Raw genomic sequence first — 25,112 nt, forward strand, 5'->3', positions numbered from 1 at the left:
TAATCCAGTAATCTTTACTGTAAATTTAGTATATGATTAATTCAATAGTTCAAAAGTTTTTCTTTTTTTTGTTAAAAAAAAGTTCACAAGTTTGAAGTCTTAAAGAAGTTACGGTTTCACCCATTGACACCGAACCTAACCGTACAAACTTGCTAACCACTTTATTACGTGCGAGTAAATTCTGAAACAATAACACTGCTCGAAGTGCTTTGAAATGTAACTATAAGTTGGTAGTGATGTTCATACCTATAAATTCAAATTTCAATTAATTGAATAGCTAATCAATTTAAAGAAGCTGGCAACTGCAAAATTGGCTCTAAGATTTGTGGAACTTAAAACAATTCTAATGATAAGTTATTATACATATATTATTTAATTATTTAAAAATTACATATTAATCATTTATAATTTTGAGAACCAGTATAAACAAAACATTAACAAAAGCTCATAAGAAGCCGTAAAAGATGTGAGGTTAAAAATTCTCGTATATATCTAGTACGAAAAGTTCTCCTTTTGCAAACTCGTTGAAAATGCTCACTAGATTTGATGAGAATATTTTATTCAGCTTTTTGGAAGAATATTAATGTTGGAGTGACATGATAATAATTTACATTCTTGCTTTGCTTTGCTTTACACCAAATCAAACGGACTTTTCACAATCGTTCGGCGCCGCCACGTGGCGAAAAACACCTTTCGTTGATCTTAGCTTGCCCACGTCACCTTTTTCCGCTCTTTATTTAATTTTATTAACTAGTCATTAATATCTTTCCCTCACACTTTCTCCGTTTCTGCTCCAAAATATTTTCCGAGAAAATTCACAGAGAGAGAGAGAAACGGCAAATATACTTTCACCAAATCAAAGTATTCTCGTGTATACGCGTATAGCCGATTGCATTTTCTCGTGATATATATATATATACACCTTTACGAAGATTGTGTTAGTTAGGTCAACTATTAGGCATGGGCTCGTCCTTGTCGAATCTCAACGACGGGGAGACGAATGATTCCTCCATGGGGCCTAGCCTCGGCGATATACCGGAAAGCTGCATCGCCGCCGTGTTCATGTACCTGACTCCCCCGGAGATTTGCAACCTCGCCGGTCTTAACCGTTCGTTTCGCGGCGCGGCTTCGTCGGATTTCGTCTGGGAGAAGAAGCTCCCGCCGAATTACCAGGATCTGCTCGATTTGTTGCCGCCGGAGAGGGTTCTTGGTCTCTCGAAGAAGGATATCTTCGCTGTGCTCTCTCGTCCTATCCCCTTCGACGGTGATAACAAGGTATTGGTTCGGATTTTGAAATTTTGAAATTGGAATTGGGGATTAGGGTTTTCAATGTGATGATGTGAATTGACAGGAGCTGTGGATTGATAGAGTTACGGGACGGGTTTGTATGGCGATTTCTGCGAGGGGAATGGCTATTACTGGGATTGAAGACCGGAGATATTGGAATTGGATTCCGACCAATGAGTCCAGGTATCACACCAAGTTCATAGCTTTACTTGGTTTGTGATAAATCTCATTTGACCTGAATGTGATTAGTTGTTTGATTAGCTCGAAAATGTATCAGTTTGTTTTATGTTTGTGGTTGTGGGACAAAGAATGTAACAATCTTTTTTTTTTTTGAATCTTGCGTTGAACAGGTTCCATGTTGTAGCCTACTTACAGCAGATTTGGTGGTTTGAAGTCGATGGGACAGTGACATTCCATCTCCCACCGGGTATCTACTCTCTATCATTCAGAATCCATCTAGGCGGATTCGCAAAGAAGTCGGGGAGACGTGTGTGCAACTACGAACACACTCACGGCTGGGATTTGAAGCCTGTTAGGTTTTCGCTTTCGACTTCTGATGGTCAAGAGGCATCATGTGAGTATTACTTGGATGATGTAAAGAGAGAAGAATCAACCGGGCACCACAAGCGCGGTTTCTGGATCGATTATAAGGTTGGGGAGTTCGTAGTGACTGGATCAGAACCATCTACTGAGATCAAATGGTCCATGAAACAGATTGACTGCACCCACTCGAAAGGCGGGCTATGTGTTGATTCAGTCTTCATTAACCCAATTGGTGATTTGAAAGATTACAGAACGAAATCTTTTTGTGAAATAGATTGAAGAAAGAAGATTCTTTTGAAGGTAATTTTCATTTTATTGTTGTGCATTTCATGGAGTTGAGTTTTGTTTTTTTTTACTTCATACTCGTTTTTGCTACATAGTTTAGGCGAGAGGACTCTCTTTGTGCATTTTCACATGTTTATAAGTTTGGATGACTATGATGTATCCAACCAAAGTTAATCTACAATACGTTCTGTGTATGACCAGTTCTAATTATGTTTGTCTTGTGCTTTTCTTTTTTTAATCATATCCAATGACAGATGGTATAGGATATGATCGAATCATTTTCAAGCTGTATACCCTAAATATCATAAACAAGTATCCAAAAAAAAAGGTTAAGGTAGGTCCAAAAATACTATAAAAAGAATAGACAAAACAGAACAAGGACAGAGAAGCCAGAGTGTAATTCGGCTGAATTGGGAATGGCCAAAAACGCATCGACCATCATCTGTCCTAGCCGGACCTGAGAAGACGTGGTCAGATGCAAGCCGTCCGGTTCAAGAGGTAGGCCCTTTGCGTCAACACAATGCACGTTCTCAAGACCCGTCTCCAGTTGTGCTTTCCTTACCGCGTCAAGATATGGTCCTGCGCCTGTAGCAAGAGCCACCTTTTGTTGTTTATCGTCCATACCAGCAAAGAGACACAAAAGATATTAGAAGAATGTAGAGTAGTATCAATCATGTATATTCTAGTTTTATTTGGAAAATACCAAAAAGTCGAATTGAAACATTGCAGCTGGACTGGTACAATACAATTGCTACAGCCTGGATTAGTACGATGAATAATACAAAAACCAAAGATAGCTAAAAAGAAATGTTTAATAGAATAGTGGCATGCACTCAATAAATTAAACCCCTATTTCAACAAAATTTGTGATTAAAAAGAAACATTGAAGCCACCATTTGTTTTCCCAACTAATTAAGTTTTTTTTTATCACAATGATTTCTCAATATTATCCTTCATCAACAAAAGTGTTATGACAAAAAGTGATTTTAAGTTCGACTTTCCACAACATTGTAGACTTTTGTGAAGTCTTATAACCATTATGCAATGTTCTGATGATTGCATTTTCAATGAAAATTCTCTAATTATATTTGAACATAATAATCTAATAAAATATTAAAAGAGAGAAAAAGTGTGAGAATTTTTTTTTTCTCAAATGACAGATTTTTGAGAATGAAAAATTTCATTAGATACCATGAAATTTTTTTTTGGTAAATTAATATAATTATATAAAAATAATATATTATACTTTTTTACTTAAACTTGAGAACTCTCCTATAAGGTTGCTTCTTTACTTGCTCATGTAGACTAAGTGCAAACTTGCTCATGTATGACTCAAAAGTCATGGACTTGATACCTTACATTTAAATAGAGTATCTCTACTTAAAAAAAAAAACACTTTAATGCAATGTACCTGGATAATAGGAAGATTTGGATGTTGTAAATCATTTCGTAGATCACTAAAAAACTGGACTAGTCTGTTTTTATATACTGAAGCATCCACCATATCCACCGTATCCGACTCACCCTGATACCACAAAACGGCCTCGTACGAGCCACCTCCACTAGCCACCATCGCAGCTTTAGCTCTCCTCACCGTTTCCTCGTACAAGAACTCACCCTTTTGCCATTGACTTAGTTTAGTCCCACCAATAGAGCACGGAACCAAACCAACATAACCAAAACGGTTAACCACCCGGTTAGCAAATGGCATCCCCGGTCCAACACCATTAGTCTTGTTAACGTCTATATCAGCGTGGAGTGGCTCGTTAGCTTCCTCCCACTCGAGTTTGGCTGTGAGACGGAGGATCGAAGGGTTTGATCTACATTCCCGTGGAATAACGCCGTCCCACACGGTGATGTTCTTGGCGGTGTCGTTATAAACGCCGCCCCGACCCGCCATGTTGCTTTGACCGGCTAATATGAAAATGCTGATGTTTCTTGGGATGGTTTGAGATTGGATTTGCAATGAAGATAGACCAAACATCATGATGAAGAGGAAGAAGATCATCTTGTTCATTGTTTTTTTTTTGGGAAATGGAGGTCGAGATCGAGATCCGAATAAGAGTGGGAGTAAGATGCAAGAGAGAATAATAATGTTGTTTTCTTCTTATTGTTTTTTTTTTTTTGAGAAAGTGTTTTCTTCTTATTGTTTTGTGTCTTTCTTCTTGTTTAATCAAAACTCTTCTTTTACACTCTTTTTTTCCTTTTACACACAAAGAAGAATCATTTGTTTGATACCTTTTCATGCACAAGTTGAATTTTTAAAATGAAATTGGTTTTGTACTCGATACCTACACCTATAAAGATGACTTAAAACTTTGATTAATTAATAGCGTAGCATAACGGTAAAATCGTGACATATAATATACTATTCATAAGCGAATCATGCGATCTCAATAAAATCAAGAATCATTCCAATGTCAAACCTTAAACTGAGATTTTCATTATAAAAATAAAAATATGTATTTTGGACGTCAAATGTTTTTTTAGCATGAACATGAAAAAAAAAAATCCTCAAAACAAACTATCTTAACCACAACTAAACCTAATCAAACCCAAAACTAACCAATACGAACAAAAAACGAGTGGCAACTATGATTATAACAGAGAGACAAAAATGTAAGTTTTCCTTAAGTATACGACTAAAAACATTAAAATGACATGTATCAATTTGATGGTTGATTTGAAACCTTTAAAAACCATATGGAAGATAAAAGTCAAAATAATTTAACCGTAGAAACAATACTGTTTACTTTTTTCAAGAATGTGTTCGATGGAAAAAATAAGGTTTTTATGTCATAATTTGTTTAATGTTCACTAGAGAACATTATATTAACCTAAAATGTAAGAAGTGTGTATTCTTTCCTTAAATAAAAGCTACAGAATTACCTAATATGATTTACATATATATGACAATTAATGATTATAAATAATAAAGATTTGATAACAATTTTTGCATCCTTCTTCATTTTTGTTTAATTTTATATTATTAAAAAAATAAACAATCACATTAACCATATAATAAAAATTAGATTTTTTCTTATAGGTTATATTTTGAATTTTTTTAAAAGACTTTAAATTACAAAAATGAGGAAACTTTATATGTTTTTTTTTAAAACGACCTTAAAATACAAAAATGAGAACACCTTATATATTATATTTTTCTTATATGTTAGATTTTTTCTTATATGTTATATTTTCAATTTTTAAAATGACTTTAAATTACAAAAATGTAAGTTTTCCTTAAGTATATGGCTAAAAACAATAAAGTGACATGTATCAGTTTGATGGTTGATTTGAAAGCTTTCAAAACCATATGTAAGATAAAAGTCAAAATAATTTAACTGTGAAAACAATACTGTTCACTTTTTCAAGAATGTGTTCGAGGGAAAAAAATAAGGTTTTTATGTCATAATTTGTTTAATGTACACTAGAGAACATTATATTAACCTAAAATATAAGAAGTGTGTATTCTTTCCCTAAATAAAAGCTACGAAATTACCTAATATGATTTACATATATATGACAATTAATGATTATAAATAATAAAGTTTTGATAACAATTTTTGCATCCTTCTTTATTTTGTTTAATTTTATATTATTAAAAAAATAAACAATCACATTAACCATATAATAAAAAAATTAGATTTTTTCTTATATGTTATATTTTGAATTTTTTAAAATGGCTTTAAATTACAAAAATGAGGAAACCTTATATGTTATATATATTTTTTTAAAACGACTTTAAAATACAAAATTCAGGACACCTTATATGTTATATTTTTCTTATATGTTAGATTTTTTCTTATATGTTATATTTTGAATTTTTTAAAACGACTTTAAATTACAAAAATGTAAGTTTTCCTTAAGTATACGACTAAAAACATTAAAATGACATGTATCAATTCGATGGTTGATTTGAAAGCTTTCAAAACCATATGGAAGATAAAAGTCAAAATAATTCAACTGTGAAAACAATACTGTTCACTTTTTTCAATAATGTGTTCGATGGAAAAAATAAGGTTGTTATGTCATAATTTGTTTAATGTTCAATCCGATAAACCCACGATGTATTAATTATAGTTTTGTTCCATTATTTATAATAAAAATTGATCTGATCCATTGGAAAGAAATTATATAATAACGACAAAAAATATTTTATATATATAAATAAAATGATCAAATATATAAAAGAAACTATCGATAATATATACAAATAAATTCACCCTGCGCAAGACGCATGTCTTATCCTAGTATCGTATTATTACTGATATCATTCCGGTGAATAACGTTTGCAATGAGCTTATTCTCGGTTAATACAGAGCTCACATGAAAATGGAGAAAGCATTAGTCAAGCTTAGTATTTAAAAAGGAAACAGAGGATGATGAATCTTTGAAGCAGCCCTCGAACTACAGTTTCGAAAGAAGGATCTCAACATATGGATGATTAAAGAATTTTCGATATTCCAATATATATGATGTATCATATTTTTAGGTAAATTTTAATTTCAACAAAATTGTGTAATTAGTCATATCTTATAGTTTATTTTTTAACTGTTTGAACACTTTTTAATTTATAGTTTTAGTGATAAATTTCCATAAACATGTGTGTTTTAGCTTAAAAAGTAACTTCCATAAACATGTGTGTTTTAGCTTAAAACATCTTAACGGACGAATATATGAAAATACGTTAGACTCACAATTACAGCGATGAAGACATTGAGGAGATAAGAGAGCAGTGAAACAAAATTATCTAGTCTGCGTTTATAAGAATTGCAAAAAGTAAAGAGACAAACATCAATAACGAAAGGTTTAGGTTCTGCGGAGTATTCTGAAATCAACATTAACTAAAGAAAGAAAGAAAAAGTAAAATGGTTTTGGGCTCCTCAACGTTTGCCACCACCACCTCCCAACTTAGGACCTCCCTTGGCAGCAGCCTCGGGGATCTTAGCCTGAATCTTCTGTTGCTTAGAAGCAAATTCAGCCTTCTTTGCCTTCTTCTCATTCTTTGTTTTCTTTATTCTTTCCTTGATATCACTGTAAGGATCATCACAATTCATTTGAGTCAATCAAATATGTTCTGAGTTCTAAAGAGTATGTTTTAACAGAAAGAATCAAAACTAACCGAAGGGCAGCTTCTCTTGCTGCATCACGAACTTCAGGCTTCTCAGCTCTCTTCTTCTGAATCACTTCCAAGGTAGCCCCAACAATAGACCTTGAGTATGGTTTCTTGGTAGCACGTCTCCTCTTCTTCACAGCCTCTTGAGCTGCATCCTACAAAAGATTAATAATTTTCAAACAGGGTCACTGATAGACTATAGAAGTATTTTATTGAATAACTGTCCAACCACCCTCTCTTGATCTCTTAAGTCTAGAGAATCAAGCCAGATTACAATTCAAAGAATAGAAAGCAAGCCTAAGCCAAAACCTCCCTAGCTCTCAATTATTCCTAAGGGCCCTCTTATATACACGAGACCCAGATACAATTCAATAAACTCTCACTCAACTTGTAACTAAATCTGCCAGCTCATCATTCTTGTTCTCCACGCTAGTCTCTTTTCTCCTCTCACCCTCCTTTTCCTTCCTCGTATACACTCGCAGTGGCATATCAATACCCCCATCCGCGAGACTCAGCTTGTCCTCAAGTAAGAAAGTAGGAAACTTATGCTTGAACTCACCCACACGAAGCCAAGAAGATTCATGATCTGGAAGATGCTTCCACTTGATCAAAACTTCCAAGAACCCTTCACTATCATAACGCTTGTCCTGTATCGTTTCCGGTTCAATCAACAACTCATCAGATACCACCAATGTCAGAGGTAACTGTGTGATAATAGCACCACTCCCCACTACTAGCTTCAACTGTGAAACATGAAATACTGGGTGGATCTTCGAGCTCTCCGGTAACGCCAACTTATAAGCCACTTACCCACTCTAGATAACACCTCAAATGGCCCATAGAATCGAGCAGCCAACTTCTGAAAGAGTCTCCTGCTTACCGAGTGCTGTCGATAAGGTCTCAGCTTCAAGTATACTCTATCACCCACCTCAAACTCCAAATCGCGGCGGTGCTTATCCGCATTATTCTTCATAATGGCCTGAGCTCGAAGCGGATTGTCCTTGATTGAATTCAACATTACCTCTCTCTCTTTTAGAATCACATCCACTTCAAAGTTTTGAGTTGTGCCTTCTTCATAAGCCAATAAGGTCGGATGATCATGACCGTAAACAAGCTTAAAAGGAGTACAATACAGAGCTGTGTGATAAGTTGTATTGTACCACAACTCCGCCCACAATAGAAATTGAGACCACGTCTTCAGATACGTAGACGCAAAGCAGCGTAGGTATGTTTCAAGGCACCTATTCAGAACCTCAGTCTGACCATCTGACTGAGGATGAAAAGCTGTACCGAAGTGCAGTTTAGTGCCTGAAACACGGAAGCATTCCCTCCAAAACTTGCTCAAAAAAATCTTGTCCCTATCAGAGATAATGAACTTAGGAAACCCATGTAATTTGACCACTTCTTTCACAAACTTCTGAGCTACTTCCACTGCTGTAAACGGGTGTTTCAACATCAAGAAATGACTATACTTGCTCAGTCGGTCCACCACTACCAAAATCACATTCACTCCATTGGAAACCGGCAATCTTTCTACAAAATCCATAGCAATATCCACCCAAATGCGAACCAGTAGCTCTATAGGTTGTAATAATCCAGCATGAGACAAGGTAGAGTACTTTTGGGTTTGGCAAACCGCACACGTAGCCACGTACTCCTGAACTTGCTTTCTCATTTTTGACCAATAAACGTTGCCTTCACTCGTTGTAAAGTTCTCAACACTCCGGCATTACCTCCCATAACCGAATCATAACACTCCTGAAGAATCAACGGTATCTGCTTCGAATTATGAGGAATGACCACTTTCTGTCTATAAAACAGTCGCCCATGCACCAATGAAAATCCATTTTTAACTGACTCACCCAAATTCAATTTAGCAATTACTCCCTGAATCTCCCCATCATCATCTATTTCTCGAAATAGCTCTTGCATTTGTAAAGTCACCGGTACAGTCAGAGCCAGCAGAGACAATCCATTAGCAACACTGGAATGATCAATCCTTGACAACCCATCTGCCACTTTGTTTTCACTACCCTGCTTATACTCAATGTCAAACTCATAACCCAAAATCCTTGTCAACCAACGTTGATAATCCAAAGTGATCTCACGTTGCTCCAATAAGTATTTCAAGCTTTGCTGATCTGTTCTGACTACAAATCTCCTTCCCAACAAATAGTGCCACCATTTCTGAATTGCCAACACAATTGCCATCAATTATCTCTCATAAATTGGCTTCATTTGTTCTCGTGGAGTCAATCCATGGCTAAAGAATGCTATCGGATGATTATTATGCATCAACACAGCCCCGAGACCAAATCCAGAAGCATCGGATTCCACAATGAACAGTTGATTGAAGTCAGGAAGCGCTAGCACCGGAGCAGTCACCATAGTTTTTTTGAGTGTACTAAACGCTTTCAATGCATCATGTGACCAACCAAACTGATCTTTCTTCAATAGCTCTGTCAGTGGTCTAGCAATGCATCCATAATGTTGAACAAAGCGTCTGTAGTACCCTGTTAGACCCAAAAATCCCCGTAACTCCTTGACTGATTTAGGTTCAGGTCATTTTTGAACAGCTTCAATCTCCTGGTTATCAGTAGCTACGTCTTCACTGCTAATAACATGGCCCAAATATTCCACCTTAGACTGAGCGAATGAACACTTCTTCAAGTTTGCTAACAACGTTTGTTCAACAAACACCTCTAACACCATGCTCACATGCTTCACATGTTCCTCAATACTACGAGTGTAGATCAAGATATCGTCAAAAAATACCAACACAAATTTCCTCAGAAACTTGTGAAATACCTCATTCATCAACGCCTGAAACGTTGCCGGAGCATTCGTGAGACCAAACGGCATCACCAGAAATTCAAAGTGGCCATCGTGTGTCATGAACGCAGTCTTCTCAATATCACTCTGCTGCATACGGATCTGATGGTACCCTGATCTTAAATCCAACTTCGTAGACTGTGGCTCCATGCAACTCATTCAATAGCTGATCTATCATAGGGATTGGATATTTATCCTGAATAGTAGCTCTATTAAGGGCTCTATAGTCCACACAAAATTGATGGAAATTGTCTTTCTTTTTCACCAACAAGACTGGGCTGGAGTAAAGACTATGACTCGGTCGTATTAACCCCTCCGCGAGCATTTCATTAACCAACTTCTCCATAATCTCTTTGTGTGCGTGAGGATAACGATAAGGTCTCACACTTATCAGTTTAGCCTTGTCTTGTAACACAATAGCATGCTCTTGTCCTCGTAGTGGAGGTAATTTTTTTGGTTTTTGAAACACCGCTTCATATTTCTTAAGCTTCCCTACTATCACGCTCGGAACTACTTCTGCTAAAGAAGCTTCCCCTTCCATTTTTCCCAACTCTGACGACTTCATTTTCTTTGAATACTTAACTCCAGAAGTTAACGTTTTCAACGAGACATTGTAGTCAGAAAGAGTGGGATCTCCTGTGAGTGTCACTGGCATCCCTTGATAATAGAATGACCACTCATTTTTCTCCCAGTCCACTTCACACTTCCCTAACGTGCGTAGCCAACTAGCCATTGCACACCCAATATAATATATGCATTCCCCAACTCAAGCACAATGAAGTCAGGTGTAAACGTCATAGAAGGTAACATAACCTTCACGTTTCTGCACACTCCCGAGCCTTGCACCGATATTCCTGTTCCCAACACCACATTCAAATTTGGATTAACTGTTGCCAACAGCTTGTTCCTCATCACCGTAGATGGAGAAATGAAACTATGAGTGGCCCCACTATCTAGCATCACCACCACCCTATTCTTGTTAATTTTTCCCGTGACTTTTGTTGTTGTTGGAGAAGAAATCCTCACAAAGGAGTTAAAGGATAAAGACATCAATGTAGACTCAAACGCTTCCTCTTCTTCTTCCATCTCCACCAGTGACTGGTCTACAATCTTCATCTCAATACCATTTACCACTGTTAAAACTTTTAAATGTCGGTTCGGGCACCAATGTTGTCTTGACCATTTATCATCACAAGTAAAACATAGCCCCAAACGTTTTTTCTCTGCAATTTGATTGTCTGTAAGGTGTAATTGAGGTTTCTGCTCACGGCTCTTATCTGTACTTCCACCATTTTTAATCTGTTGTTGCTTCAATTGCCCTTCCGAATTATTTGATGGTGGTGCCGCTGATTTTGTAAAGAACTGTCTCCCACTTGACTGGCCCTCTTGGTTTCTTTCCCTACAAACCATCTTATACAAAGCACTATCCTCCATCTGATATGATGTGGCAATCATCTCCGGAAGATCCACTGGTTTACTCATATTCACCACCTCACGCATTGCTGGTTTCAGACCATTCATGAAGATCCCTTCTCGTTGTGTATCAGTCAATCCGGTGACTTGAGTAGAAAAATCTTCAAACATGTTAATGTATTGAGCAATGGTTCCCGTTTGTTTTACTGCGAAAAACGGTTGACTCGGATCTCGGAACTTCTCCTTGCTAAACCTTACAATCAACCTCTCCTTAAAATCTCTCCAACAAGTGAAATTGCTTCTGTGAGTTTCACGGTTAAACCAGCTCAGAACATCACCAGCAAGACTCACTGAAACTATCTCCAACTTTCTTCTCTCATCATAACCTCCAATACGAAAATACCTCTCAGCCAACGCAAACCATCCATACGTATCAGTACCAGAAAACAAAGGAAGTGTCAGCCGTTTCAAAAATTCATCTATGTTCTCCTTAATCGTATTTCTCTCCATTCCCTCCTCCGATATAGAATTACGGCCAGGTTCCGTGATAGGATTGTGTACCTGATAATTCGGATGACGATAAGGCGGTGGACTCGATTCCTCAAGGTCCATACTCTTCGAATCCTTCTTCGCTATCAACTCACACAATCGATCGAAGTTCGAAGTCATCTTCTCTTGTAATTCCTCATATCGATCTTGCGTTTTCTTCTCCAGATCTTCGATTTTCGACATCAATTTTGCCTCCAAAGCTCTGATCGAAGCTCAGAACTCATTGTTCATCTCATATTGCATCGCCGTGTGATCTCTCAACGTCGTCGACAGCGATTCCATCGTCACCGGTTCAATGCCGCTCTGATTTCTTAGTGATTTCGTCATCCCGTCGTCGCGATTCCTCGATCCAGAACGCTCATTCGCACCAATTTGATAGACTATAGAAGTATTTTATTGAATAACCGCCCAACCACCCTCTCTTAATCTCTTAAGTCTAGAGAATCAAGCCAGATTACAATTCAAAGAATAGAAAGCATGCCTAAGCCAAAACCTCCCTAGCTCTCAATTATTCCTAAGGGCCCTCTTATATACACGAGGCCCATATACAATTCAATAAATTCTCACTCAACTTGTAACTAAATCTGCCAGCTCATTATTCTTGTTTTCCACGCTAGTCTCTTTTCTCTTCTCATCCTCCTTTCTCTTCCTTGTATACACTAGCAGTGGCATATCAGTCACTCTCATAATTTAACGCAGGCTCTTATAAAAACATAAAGAAAAATTTTCAATCTACAACACAAAACAGAACCAAACTAATGGAGTTTATGTTTCTTGTGCTGCTTTCTGTACGTGGCATGCAGTCCATGCAAGCTTGAAAGGCTTCGGTTTATTGTGAAAGTAATGCTTACACTTAGAGTTGATGAACAAGGACACCTTATGGAATCATGGAAACAGTAGCAGACATTAAAAAGAGAGATTAGAGACTAAAAACATCAATTCAACTAGTACTCAAAAACATATCTAGTAAAAAACTTAAAATAATATATACATCAGGTAATTATGGGTCTAACGTGTGACCATCATAGAAACATTAGGAATGAGTAGGGAAAAAATTAAAATCATTTGAATGAAGACAAATATTATTTCTTATCAATTTTGATAAGGAGCAAATTTGTACTAGAATCCTATAGAATAAAATGAACGAGAAGAAATGGAAAAGAAAAACTATTTTTTATAAATGGTAAAAAAAATAGAAATAATAAGAAATGTATTATTTACTTTCTTGACCAAGTAGACCCATTTGGTTTAAGTGTTTTAATGGATTTTAAAATCCAAGCCTAATCAAGTGTTATTGGTTTTATCATTTTAAAATTCAATTTCAAATCTGTTGTTATTGGTTCTATAATTTTAAAATAGATTTTAAAATCATGTGTTATTCAATATTAATGATTTCTTTGATGATTTGATTTTAACTTAGATTTGAGTGGATTTATAAATAATTTTAAGAGTAAAACACAAAGGAGCAAATATTGAGTTAATCCTTGTTATTTTCACTGGATTTGTATTATTGGGTTTTTCCAATTCCTTGTTTTTTTTGTGTGTGTCCTAATAAACACAGTTGATAAAAACCTTAATATCACGTGGGTGTTATTGGTTTAAGTGTTTTAATGGATTTTAAAATCCAAGTCAAATCAAGTGTTATTGGTTTTATCATTTTAAAATTTAATTTCAAATATGTTGTTATTGGTTCTATAATTTAAAAATGGATTTTAAAATCATGTGTTATTCAATATTAATGATTTCTTTGAGGATTTGATTTTAACTTAGATTTGAGTGGATTTATAAATAATTTTAAGAGTAAAACACAAATGAGCAAATATTGGTTAAACCTTCTTATTTTGACTGGTTATGTATTATTGGGTTTTTCCAATTCCTTGTTTTTTTGTGTGTATCCTAATAAACATAGTTGATAAGAAACTTAATATAAAGGTTAATTGAAATCTGGAGTTTGCTAGATTAGAGGGTTAAATCCAACTATAACTAATCAACTACGGGGTTTTGAGCCAATCTTTTTTGTCTTGTTTGTCTATATAATTAACAAACGTGAAACGTGTAACAAAAACAAAACCCTAGTTTCATCTTACAGAGCCACCCCCTCCCTCCCCGAGTTACTTTTACCCCTCAGAACGATAACGATCTCAATGATAATGTCCGATCTTCCTCCAGATTTGGTAGATGAAATACTCTGTAGGGTTCCAGCCACCTCTCTGAAACGATTACGATCTACTTGCAAACGATGGAATGCTTTATTCAAAGACCGCGTGTTCACCGAGAAGCACTTCCATAAAGCTCCAAAGCAGTCCTTGGTTTTCGCTTTGAAGTATAAGGAACCCTACGCGTTGGAGGAATCTAATGCATTCTTAGTGAGCGTCAGTCTCGACGCTCCGTCTCCATCTATAGAGATTAAGGTTGCACTTAGCCTAATGGATCCCGCTTCTAGCTTAGTTCAAAAGAAGTTGGTTTAGACGATATTATTCACTGCGACGGTTTGTTGTTATGCACCATGAACGATAGAATTGTGGTTTGGAACCCATGTTCTGGAGAAACCAGATTGATCCAAACTGAACCTTACTATTATCTGTTTGCTTTAGGTCACGACAACAACAAACTTTGTCATGCTTACAAAATTTTGAGGTTTTACAGGCGAAACAACATTGATGTGTTTGAAATTTATGAGTTGAGCTCTGATTCATGGAGGGTTCTTGATGATGTCACTCTAGACTGGTCCTTTGAACCAACGTGTGTGTCTTTGGAAGGAAATTCCTACTGGTATTCTTCGGATCGAAAAGACGCCTTCTTAATTAGTTTTGATTTTAGGAGAGAGCGGTTAAGACACCTATGTCTTCCTACCTTTCAGAGTCATGGTCGGATACGTCTGTCAGTTGTTAGAGAAGAAAAACTCTCAGTGTTACATAAATGCTATAATACATCAAAGATGGAGGTATGGGTGACCAGTAAAATTGATACCGAAGCTGCCTTGTGGACCAAATCGTTTACAGTGAATTTACACAATGATTTTGATAAGGTCCCATTCAGATTTTTGATTGACGAGGAGAAGAAAGTGGTTGTGTGTTGTAATGTCGCGGTGACGGTGTACTCGATTGATAAATATAACGCAGAATCATCTTCTGTAGTATCTTCTACAGTGCTATCATGGCATCCACTCATTTACAGCTACGTTCCAAGTTTGGTTCAAATCCAGCAAAGTAGAGGAAAAAGGAAAGAAAGAAACTAATGGTTGTAGACATTAATTTGTCGTTTGATTAGTTTAATGACTTTGATCTGTTATGCTTCCTTCTTCTCTTTCATTACACTCAAGTTGAATCGATGACAAAAACAACAGCCACAGCTTTATTTAAAAATCTTTTTTTTTTTGTTTTATGTCTTGTAGAGAATCAAAGAAGATGAAAGAGAAATATAAGATATAAGAATTGAAAATATCAAAAACGAACCAACTTACTCCATTTGCAACCAAGTATATATGATTACAAAGTGAGGTTTAGTTTCTTGAAACTTGCGTTTTTAATTTTAAGTTGTGGTACACTTTCTGAGACTGATCATTGCACTGCAAGACGTACGAGTACAACGTTGCCACACATGGAATTGTCGCTTGTCTAACCCTGACTTGTGTTTTATGTTTTAGCTCTTTTGTTTCACGAAGTTAAATAAGTTTGATATATGGAGCTAATTGTTTGAATGAAAAGTTTAGTAGAGAGGAAGAAAATGTTAAGTTTGAAAAACAAAAGTTTAGTATATCTAGTGCAAAAACCCTTATTTTAATGTTTTTTTTGCTCCAACTTAATTATAAATGAGAGTGAATAGACGTATTATATAGCCTCTATATTACAAAATATCTCTAATATTTATCACAAATTCTAGATTATTTTACCCTAATAACTAGATTTTTAGTCTAGTTATGCAGATAATTGTAAGAAATATATGTTTTAAGGAGGTACGAAATTATTCTTAACAAATTCTTGAACTTGAGTAAAGTTTGGGATAACATTTGATTATTTGCCAAACATTGCTTGATCGTAATCAACTTCTCAACACCTCCTCTTAACCTTCATTTGGATACTCAAAGCAAACTTCTCATCTTGTAAAGTCTTAGTGCTTCAGTGACTTGGAGAAGACTGATATGATCAGTGGCTTACAAGAAATGACGTGGAGATTCAGAACAGTGACGTGGTTAAGGAAGTTAACAAGAAAGAACTCAAGTGAATGATAGAACTGTATAGAGGAGAGACTATAAATAGACGTGAGAGTGTAAGAGAATCTTTACGCATCTTGGAGTGGATGTATCTGGGAGAGTTGGGGACTCTTGAACAATCCCTAGGTTCTGGATATTGTAATCGTGTTCTTGATCAAAAAACGCTTGTTTTCTTTTCAATGACTTGGTGAAGATTTCGACTAGTGGTCATCATTAAGTTTCAATTTCAAAAAAGATAAACAAATCCTGCTATAACAACTACGAAAGGCTAAGATAAATGATCTACGTTTCACCAAGACCGTAGGACTCACGATTATAGTGATGAGGAAATTGAGACAAAAGAGTAGTGAGATGAAGTTCATAGGAACCAAATTTATGGTTTACGTTCTGCGAAATATTCTGAAAATCAACATTTAACTAAAACAAAGTTTGCCCACTAGTAGAAAACACAAGAGTGAGAGAGATGGTTATTTGGTTAGGCTCTTCAGCGTTTGCCACCACCACCTCCCAACTTAGGACCTCCCTTGGCAGCAGCCTTGGGGATCTTAGCCTGAATCTTCTGTTGCTTTGAAGCAAATTCAGCCTTCTTTGCCTTCTTCTCATCCTTTGTCTTCTTGATTCTTTCCTTGATATCGCTGTTAGGATCATCACAATTCACTTCAGTCAAACACTTTTTCTGAAATCTAAAGAGTAGGTTCTAACTGAAAGAATCAAAACTAACCGAAGAGCAGCTTCTCTTGCAGCATCACGAACTTCAGGCTTCTCAGCTCTCTTCTTCTGAATCACTTCCAAGGTAGCACCAACAATAGACCTTGAGTACGGCTTCTTAGTCGCACGTCTCCTCTTCTTCACAGCTTCTTGAGCTGCATCCTACAAAAGATTCATAATTTCCAAACAGGGTCATTATTATAATCCAACGCAGGCTCTTACAAGAAAAAAACAAGAACTTTTCAATCAACAAAACAAATAGACTTTATTTACCTTCTTGTGCTGCTTCCTGTACATGGTAGTCCATGCAAGCTTGGAAGGCTTCAGCTTATTATGAAAGTAATGCTTACACTTCGAGTTAATGAACAAGAACACCTTTATGTAGCAGACATTTAAAACGAGATTAGGGACTAAAACATCAATTCATCCAATACTCAAGAAAGATTAATAAACTACCTGAGAGTCAGATCGGATAAATCTGATTCCTCTCCCTGGGTAAATCTTGTGGCCACTGAAACGACAAAGCTCGGTCCTGCAGACAACCACAGATTGAGACATAGCATTGGGTTCTCAGACAAATATGATAGAAATGATTCATAACAATACCAAACAGAGACCACTAATAGATGTTCATGACTCTCAGGCAATGTGTTTCATACAAGTATATAGGCAAATGGATTAAAGCGTAACGACATGAAACAACAAAGAGCAGAACTAGATCCAATTACATCAGAAGAAACACACGATAGATTTGACTAAAAACTAATAACGATAGTGAGGAATCAAGAGAGAGATGTGAAAGGTTTCATTACTTGAGAACCATGGTTGCTGCTGGCTGCTGCTCCTCTTCTTCCTCCTCCTCCTGAGACTCGAAAACCCTAATTCAATCGTTTACGGCGAAGGCATTTTCGTATTTATAGCATAACTTCATTTCGTTAGCCCATACTACTTAAGCCCATTTGTTAAAGCCCATAATTCTCGGCCCATTAAGTTTTAAAATAAATAGTGATGACGTCAGCATCTCCTCAATCATTTCTTAGCCGCCGGTACAAGGAACCGGTCGCTGGAGGGTTAAAACGGTGGCGTATCGTAAAGGTAGATGAAAGTTTGAAGAAGTAGCTAAGCTCCTCCCCGTCTGCACAAGCTTCCAGAAGAATACAAAATCAAAGCCAGAGAGAGAGAGAGAGAGATAGATCCACAAAATTGGATTCAGTCATCGAGACGGAGAGTAGTCAGACTGAGAAAGATAGTTTTCTCTCTCCCCCTTGCGGCTAGATCGGCGAATTATGGAGGCGGAGAAGTGGAGCAGCGACGGCGGCGAATACACGTCGGAGGACGAAGGCACTGAGGATTACCGTCGCGGCGGTTACCACGCCGTTCGGATCGGTGACTCCTTCAAGAACGGCCGGTACGTTGTCCAGAGCAAACTCGGCTGGGGCCATTTCTCCACCGTCTGGCTCTCCTGGGACACTCTATCCTCTGTACGCACACTCTCTCTCTCTCTCTCTCTCGCACCAATCTTCATACAAATCACTTTAACCTAATATCAATGATCATGAAATTGCTAGGCCGCGTAGTTAGGCGTATGAGATTATTGATCAGGCGTTTAGGTCCGGTTTGTCACCTAGGCGTCGGTTCGATTTGATGTTAATTAGATGAACCAAAACCATTGTTAGTTACTTTAATTATGTAATTGTCTTTACTCTTTATCGATGCAACAGAGATATGTGGCGTTGAAGGTGCAAAAGAGCGCACAGCACTATACCGAAGCTGCCATGGATGAGATAACTATATTGCAACAGATTGCTGAAGGTGACGCTGATGATACCAAATGCGTTGTGAAGCTTTTGGATCATTTCAAACACTCTGGCCCCAATGGGCAGCATGTATGTATGGTTTTCGAGTACTTGGGAGATAACTTATTGACGCTTATAAAGTATTCTGACTACCGGGGCTTGCCTATTCCCATGGTTAAGGAGATTTGTTACCACATGTTGGTTGGTTTGGACTACTTGCATAAAGAGCTCTCGATTATACACACTGATCTCAAGCCTGAGAATGTGTTGTTAGTGTCGAGGATCGATCCGTCTAAAGATCCTAGGAAGTCTGGAGCTCCTCTTATTATTGCTAGTGGTAAGGAGAAGATTGTTGACTCCAATGGAGACTTCGTTAAGAATCATAAGAAAGATGTTCATAGAAAGGTGAAGCGTTCGGTTAATGGAAAACTAAGTGCTGCTGCAGAAGAAGACTGTCCTTCTACCTCTAATGGCTGCGAGGAAGGGGAGCAAGGAGGTAAGAAAGGGAGTCGATCGAGTAGAAGGCACCTTGTAGAATCTGCTGATCTCAAGTGTAAGCTAGTTGACTTTGGTAACGCTTGTTGGACTTATAAACAGTTCACAAGTGATATTCAGACGAGGCAGTATAGGTGTCCTGAAGTAATCCTTGGATCTAAGTATTCTACCTCGGCAGATCTCTGGTCATTCGCGTGTATATGCTTTGAACTTGCCACTGGTGATGTACTCTTTGATCCCCATAGTGGAGACAATTATGATAGAGATGAGGTAATGCTTAAGATCTCTAGTTAGTCACGTGCATATATGTATGCGAAGCTAATTTGCTTTTGTGTGACTAACAGGACCACTTGGCTTTGATGATGGAGCTTCTTGGGATGATGCCACGCAAGGTAAATAGAATCATTACCAGGCTATACCCTTCAAGGCCGTCTTAAACTCCAACTTCTTCCTCTATTTGTGTGTGTTTGCAGATAGCTTTAGGAGGCCGCTACTCAAGAGATTTGTTCAACAGGCATGGTGATCTTCGACACATAAGAAGACTTCGTTTCTGGCCTATGAACAAAGTCCTTACCGAGAAGTACGAGTTCAGTGAGCAAGATGCAAATGAACTGAGTGACTTTCTTGTTTCGATTCTTGATTTCGTACCCGAGAAACGACCAACTGCGGCTCAGTGTCTTTTGCATCCTTGGATCAACTCTGTCCCTCGCTCTCTAGAACCGTCTCTCTCACCTCAAGACCAGAACCCGGAAGAGAAGCTGGATACAGAGAGAAAGAAGAGAGAGAAGGAGGAGCAAGAAGCTATGGTAGTTAAAATGGGAAACGTTGCCATATCATCCCCAAAGTCCAAACCAGGTATGAGCAAAAGCTCCTCTTATAAACAAGCAATTTGATTTTGAGCGAAAGGGGAAATGTGATAATTAAAACTCGCCACTGTGCTAGTGAGAGAGCTCAAGTCAGAACCACTTCAAGCTGTTTACTAGTGAGCTCTCAACATTTTCATATGCGCAGTTGTAATATCTTGTATGTGTACTTTTACGAATCCAAATATATTGACATTCAACATGTATTTTGACTGAATATATAATATTTCATTCATGAAATCACACTTGACGCCAATGAAATTAGTAACAGTCTTACATTTTTACCCGGTTAAAGACAGAAGCTGTTTATTACAAATCAAGATTAACACACACAAGTCAAGCAGAGAACCGTGAAGCGCGGATTGTTTTGTTTTGACCACAGCTTCCCTTTTTCTTCCTCGCTGACTTTCCCCGTCTCCGCGTGAACTTAACATAAACTCTTTTATATAAAAACTAGTCCTATTTGAGAAGTTGAGTCTCTCTCATTCACATACAAGAGAGAAAAACAAAACACGTCTCGGTAACATGATAAGCGTTCCAGTGTCACTTAACGCCGCCGTCAGACTAGGCATCGCCGACGCTATCTGGAACTCCGGAGCCAACTCTCCTCTCTCCGTCTCCGAGATCCTCCCTCGCCTCCTTGTCCCATCCCGAGAATCTCCAGCGTATACTTGTATACTTCGTACAGTCCCGGCTCTAACCTATGGCCACATTGGCAATTGCCCATGGTGCATAGGTCCAAACAAAATTTTAGTGTTATTTTACTAATTAGAAAAGTTCATTTTAATTTGTTAAATTATCAATTAGTCGGTAAAGTTATAACAAAAAGGCCCATAATTAACAAAACCAATTTTAAATTAAAAAAGACAATAGTTTTTAAATCACGGGGTGGTGGGCTAGTGGTCTTGAGGTAGTTAAAAACATCAATACGGACCCGAGTTCGAATACCCCATGTGGCCACATAATGCTTTACGCCCTCCCTAAGTTTAAAGTTAATTGCGGCATTGGTGCCGGATCCTTGGGTAATGGGTATTAGTGTCGACTGGTTCCGGGCCAGGGGGATTAGATGGTTGGCAATCAGAAACCACGTGCGGATTACGGGCCTTTGGGCAAACGGAAACCACGTGCGGATTACGGGTCACCTTTGAAACTCCTGTTAAAAAAAAAAAGTTTTTAAAAAACTTCTCCGTTCTTAATTTTTCTTACAACAAAACCTAATTTACACTTAAATGCCCATTTTTTTCTTTTAATACCACAATGTTTTTTTTGCTTCAGTTTAAAGAAATGCAATAAAAAAAATTTAAAAAAAGGTCTCGATTTTATGTTTGGCCTAAGCCCTAAGGCCATTAAAATTTATAAGACGACACTGACTATGTATGCTCACAAGCTACAGAGTCTTCTCCGAACACCTCAATGAGAGGAAATACTCTAACCGACGTCGGAAGAACGCTTGTTACCGACTCCAATGGTCTCTCCTACGCAGCTTACGTCCTCCAACACCATCAGGAGGCATTGATGCGAGCTTTGCCTCTTGTTCACAAGGCGGTGGTGGAACAGGGGACGGAGCCGTATATTAGATGTCCCACATCGGACACATATATGGTATCAGAGCCAAAATGGATCCTCCATTGATTATGTTACTCGAGCTTTTCTTCACATCATGAGCATTTCGATTTCACAGTATCTCTCTGATCTCTGTACTCACTTCGTGATTCTTCTGCTTGAGTTTCTTGGATTCGTTTCGTTTGTTCTCTGTTTCGTCGTTCTTCGATTGAGCTGATTGGAGTTCGTTTCTGAGCTCGTTCTTGCTGGATTATCTTCGATTCCTTCGATCTTTCAGCTCCTGAGTTCGCTTTCTTTCTCATTCTTGCTTCCGCAAATATGGCAAATCTCGATCGTACTACTACGGATCAGTACAAGAATCCATATTTTCTTCATTCTACTGATCATGCTGGTTTAGTGCTTGTATCTGATCGATTGACTTCTGGATCTAAGTTTCACTCTTGGCGACGATCAATGCGAATGGCTTTGAACGCTCGCAACAAACTTGGCTTCATCGACGGTACAATTCCTAAACCATTGCCTACTGATCGTGATGCTGGATCGTGGTCGAGATGCAATGATATGGTTGCGACGTGGCTTCTCAATTCTGTTTCCAAGAAGATTGGCCGGAGTCTTTTGTTCATGTCCACGGCTGAGGCGATTTGGAAAAATCTTTTGGCTCATTTTAAGCAAGACGATGCACCACGAGTCTATGAGATAGAGCAACGTCTTAGCTTGATTCAGCAAGGTTCTATGGATGTAAGTATGTATTATACTGAGCTTATGACTTTATGGGAGGAGTATAAAAACTATGTGGAGTTGCCAGTTTGTACTTGTGGGCATTGTGAGTGTAATGCAGCTATGCTTTGGGAGAGATTACAGCAAATAAGCCGTGTTACGATGTTCCTTATGGGTTTAAATGAAGCCTATGAGCAAACAAGGTGTCACATCTTGATGTTAAATCCTATACCGATGATAGATGAGGTTTTCAATATGGTTTCTCAAGATGAAAGACAGAAGAATCTTAAGCCTTCAGTGAAAGTGGAGCATGCTGTTTTTCAGACCACTGCTGCCTCTGATGCTTATGATAATGGCTATTATACTGGCCCAATGGAGAATGCTGCTTATGCTACTCAACCTCGTCCATATAACAAGATAGTTTGTACTCATTGCGGTCGTTCTGGTCATACGTACCATACGTGTTACAAACTGAATGGTTATCCTCCGGGTCATAAACTACACAACCGTTCTGCTCAATCATCAGCATCTCAAGCTAGAGGAAACTTTCAATCTGGAACTCGTTCATCTCAGGTTTCTCATGGGTCTCAGAGTTCTCAGAACTATTATCCGAAGAATGCTGTTGCTAATGCTGTGACTTGTCCTCCGGTGAATACTTTGGATTTGAGTCAGTTCAGTACAGAATAAGTGCAATCTTTGATCAGTCAACTCTCTTCTCATGCTCGTCTTCCTGTGACAAATGTCTCACCTGTTATGGATACTTCGCCTACATCTTCATTCCCCATGGCTACTATTACTGCACAGGGTTTTCTGGATCCTCAATCTTCATCTGGTACTGTCTCATTTCCTTTTCCATCTTCTAGCCTACGTTTTCATCATAATATTCTCACCTTTCAACATCAATGTCTCTCTTCTCTTTCCAATATACTCTCTAGTGATAGTTGGATAATAGATAGCGGGGCTACTACCCATGTTTGTTCTCAATTGACAATGTTTAGTGAGACTTTTCCTGTGCAGGGTGTGACAGTGTCATTTCCGGATGGTATTAGGGTTGCCATTACTCATACATGAACCATTCGCATAACTGATACATTGATTTTGCATAATGTTTTACATGTTCCATCATTTCGCTTTAACTTGATCAGTGTTAGTTCTCTGTTGCAATATGATGATTGTTCTGCTCACTTTTATCCTCATGATTGCTTTATTCAGGACCATACTCGAGGCTTGATGATTGGTAGAGGACTTCTAGTCAACAATTTGTACATTCTGGCACCCATAGTTGCCATTCCTCGTACTGCTTACAGTGGATCTTTGGTAGATGGCAATATTTGGCACCAACGTTTGGGTCACCCGTCTCTTACCAAATTGCAACATATTCCCGATATTTCTATGTCTAAATCGAGTCTAGATCATTGTCATGTATGCCCTTTGGCTAAACAAAATAATTTTCCTTACATATCACATAAACATTTGTCTGTCTCCGTTTGATTTGATACATTTAGATACATGGGGACCGTTTTCTGTTGAGTCTGTTGATGGGTATAGATATTTCTTTACAATTGTTGATGATTGTTGATGATAGGAGTTTCAAGGCTCCTAATCAAATGTTGTAGAATAAAGGATGTCAAACCAGTTCTAAGTGATTCTAAAGCAAAGGGAATGCAAGACCATGCTTAATCTAAGTGCTGTCAATTGGTGAGATAATTTTTGAACTAGAATGCTACTAAATTGCAATAAAGGACAAAGCTTTCTTTCTTATGAGATAAGAGAACTCATGGGCTAAAGGAATTGACCTTGGGTGATCAAGTTTCAATCTAAAGGTGTTAGCTTTCAACCAATCTATCTACCTTAAACCTAGACACCATCTTAAACAAACTCTATCTCTAGATGAATGTTCATTTACTAAGATAACTCAAGCATCAAATCTCTTTGGTTGAATGTTATCTAAGTAATCATTAATCTCAAGTCTACTAGCCATCTTAACACCTTTAACAACAAATCTCTTTGGTAAATAATGTTAAAAGCTTAGGAGAGTTGGTTCAAGCATTTCATCAAACACCTTTCAGACATGAAATGCCTAGAGCTCAACTTTAGAGAGGTCAACTCTAGAGTTGCATTAAAAGCACTCTACTAGCAAGGAACAAGATGGATCTATACTAAAACACCTTAGATCTAGCTTAATCATCCTTAGTCTCCCTAACTCATGAATCCAAAGATGACTACTCACTACTCTTCATGATGAGCCCAAGAATCAATGATGATTTGGTGCTAATCATGATTAGTGATCCCAATAATCAAGCAATCACAAGAGAAAATGATCAAGATAAGATCTTTCACCTAAAAGTTCTTTGTGATTAGAGAGAAAAACAAGATCCCCTAACTTTAGGATTACAAGAGTATTTATATGTCTTTGGAAAACCTAATGGTTTTCATTAAAAAGTCTTAAAAACCCTTAAAAAACATTAACATTTTGAATAAGATAATGCGTCGACGCGGGTAGAAATGGACGGGCACATCCCGCGTCAGCCAACCCGCGTCGGACCGTCGTCGAGACTTCTCCGTCATGCGGGCGGGTAGGCGATCCCGCGTGGCTCCGTCCCGCGTGACGCTATCGATTCCTTCTCTTCGTGACACGGGTTGAGACGATCGACACCAACCCGCGTCATCCTCCCCGCGTTGGACCTTCGACGATGCTCTTTCTTCGTGCGAGCGGGTGAGTGATCCCG

The 25,112-nt window shown here is 37.8% G+C and overlaps 5 protein-coding genes and 1 pseudogene across 8 annotated transcripts; 4 read left to right on the plus strand and 2 right to left on the minus strand.

The window, feature by feature from the left end:
* The first annotated feature begins 757 nt into the window (after positions 1-757).
* Positions 758-2,752, plus strand: LOC106367794 (F-box protein PP2-A15). 3 transcript variants are annotated; one of them, XM_022708520.2, is made up of 4 exons: positions 758-1,275; positions 1,352-1,470; positions 1,638-2,130; positions 2,370-2,752. In XM_022708520.2, exons 1-3 carry the CDS (start codon positions 961-963, stop codon positions 2,107-2,109), a joined length of 906 nt encoding a protein of 301 aa, XP_022564241.1. In that variant the 5' UTR covers positions 758-960; the 3' UTR covers positions 2,110-2,130; positions 2,370-2,752. The 3 variants fall into 3 exon arrangements, with proteins under 3 accessions (XP_022564241.1, XP_013663101.1, XP_013663100.1); XM_013807647.3 differs by having other exon boundaries at positions 2,454-2,752; XM_013807646.3 differs by lacking the exon at positions 2,370-2,752 and having other exon boundaries at positions 1,638-2,309.
* LOC106367795 (probable carbohydrate esterase At4g34215) lies at positions 2,383-4,331 on the minus strand. Its single transcript, XM_013807648.3, has 2 exons — positions 3,527-4,331; positions 2,383-2,716 (listed from the first exon to the last, which is right to left on the minus strand). The coding sequence occupies exons 1-2, from the start codon at positions 4,130-4,132 to the stop codon at positions 2,465-2,467; spliced, it is 858 nt and encodes a 285-aa protein (XP_013663102.2). The 5' UTR covers positions 4,133-4,331; the 3' UTR covers positions 2,383-2,464.
* A 2,518-nt stretch (positions 4,332-6,849) lies between these two features.
* LOC106367793 (60S ribosomal protein L24-2) lies at positions 6,850-17,879 on the minus strand. 2 transcript variants are annotated; one of them, XM_048764596.1, is made up of 5 exons: positions 17,762-17,879; positions 17,406-17,481; positions 17,223-17,324; positions 7,241-7,389; positions 6,850-7,152 (listed from the first exon to the last, which is right to left on the minus strand). In XM_048764596.1, the coding sequence occupies exons 1-5, from the start codon at positions 17,770-17,772 to the stop codon at positions 7,002-7,004; spliced, it is 489 nt and encodes a 162-aa protein (XP_048620553.1). In that variant the 5' UTR covers positions 17,773-17,879; the 3' UTR covers positions 6,850-7,001. The 2 variants fall into 2 exon arrangements, with proteins under 2 accessions (XP_048620553.1, XP_013663099.1); XM_013807645.3 differs by lacking the exons at positions 6,850-7,152; positions 7,241-7,389 and adding exons at positions 16,586-16,876; positions 16,963-17,111 and having other exon boundaries at positions 17,762-17,878.
* Positions 13,933-16,362, plus strand: LOC106363450 (annotated as a pseudogene).
* A 105-nt stretch (positions 17,880-17,984) lies between the features above and the next one.
* On the plus strand, positions 17,985-20,343 carry LOC111197825 (SRSF protein kinase 1-like). Its single transcript, XM_013807644.3, has 4 exons — positions 17,985-18,430; positions 18,671-19,510; positions 19,585-19,632; positions 19,714-20,343. Exons 1-4 carry the CDS (start codon positions 18,236-18,238, stop codon positions 20,131-20,133), a joined length of 1,503 nt encoding a protein of 500 aa, XP_013663098.2. The 5' UTR covers positions 17,985-18,235; the 3' UTR covers positions 20,134-20,343.
* Positions 20,344-21,984: 1,641 nt separating this feature from the next.
* Positions 21,985-23,070, plus strand: LOC106363449. The gene has a single exon (XM_013803186.1). It carries the CDS (start codon positions 21,985-21,987, stop codon positions 23,068-23,070), a length of 1,086 nt encoding a protein of 361 aa, XP_013658640.1.
* The last annotated feature ends 2,042 nt before the right edge of the window (positions 23,071-25,112 follow it).

Source organism: Brassica napus, chromosome C8, assembly GCF_020379485.1.
Source record: "Brassica napus cultivar Da-Ae chromosome C8, Da-Ae, whole genome shotgun sequence".
Taxonomy (NCBI): domain Eukaryota; kingdom Viridiplantae; phylum Streptophyta; class Magnoliopsida; order Brassicales; family Brassicaceae; genus Brassica; species Brassica napus.

Excerpts from the sequence above, each read along its gene's own strand:
- LOC106363449 (XM_013803186.1), top strand. The coding sequence starts at position 21,985 with ATGGCAAATCTCGATCGTACTACTACGGATCAGTACAAGAATCCATAT.
- LOC106367795 (XM_013807648.3), bottom strand. The coding sequence starts at position 4,132 with ATGAACAAGATGATCTTCTTCCTCTTCATCATGATGTTTGGTCTATCT. Across the intron at positions 2,717-3,526 it reads CAAATCTTCCTATTATCCAG|GTGGCTCTTGCTACAGGCGC; the intron begins GTACATTGCATT and ends AAACAACAAAAG.
- LOC106367793 (XM_048764596.1), bottom strand. Across the intron at positions 17,325-17,405 it reads TTATCCGATCTGACTCTCAG|GTGTTCTTGTTCATTAACTC; the intron begins GTAGTTTATTAA and ends TGCTACATAAAG. Across the intron at positions 7,390-17,222 it reads ACAGGAAGCAGCACAAGAAG|GATGCAGCTCAAGAGGCTGT; the intron begins GTAAATAAAGTC and ends AATCTTTTGTAG.
- LOC106367794 (XM_022708520.2), top strand. The coding sequence starts at position 961 with ATGGGCTCGTCCTTGTCGAATCTCAACGACGGGGAGACGAATGATTCC. Across the intron at positions 1,276-1,351 it reads CCTTCGACGGTGATAACAAG|GAGCTGTGGATTGATAGAGT; the intron begins GTATTGGTTCGG and ends GTGAATTGACAG. Across the intron at positions 1,471-1,637 it reads ATTCCGACCAATGAGTCCAG|GTTCCATGTTGTAGCCTACT; the intron begins GTATCACACCAA and ends TGCGTTGAACAG.
- LOC111197825 (XM_013807644.3), top strand. The coding sequence starts at position 18,236 with ATGGAGGCGGAGAAGTGGAGCAGCGACGGCGGCGAATACACGTCGGAG. Across the intron at positions 19,511-19,584 it reads ACAATTATGATAGAGATGAG|GACCACTTGGCTTTGATGAT; the intron begins GTAATGCTTAAG and ends TGTGACTAACAG. Across the intron at positions 19,633-19,713 it reads TTGGGATGATGCCACGCAAG|ATAGCTTTAGGAGGCCGCTA; the intron begins GTAAATAGAATC and ends GTGTGTTTGCAG.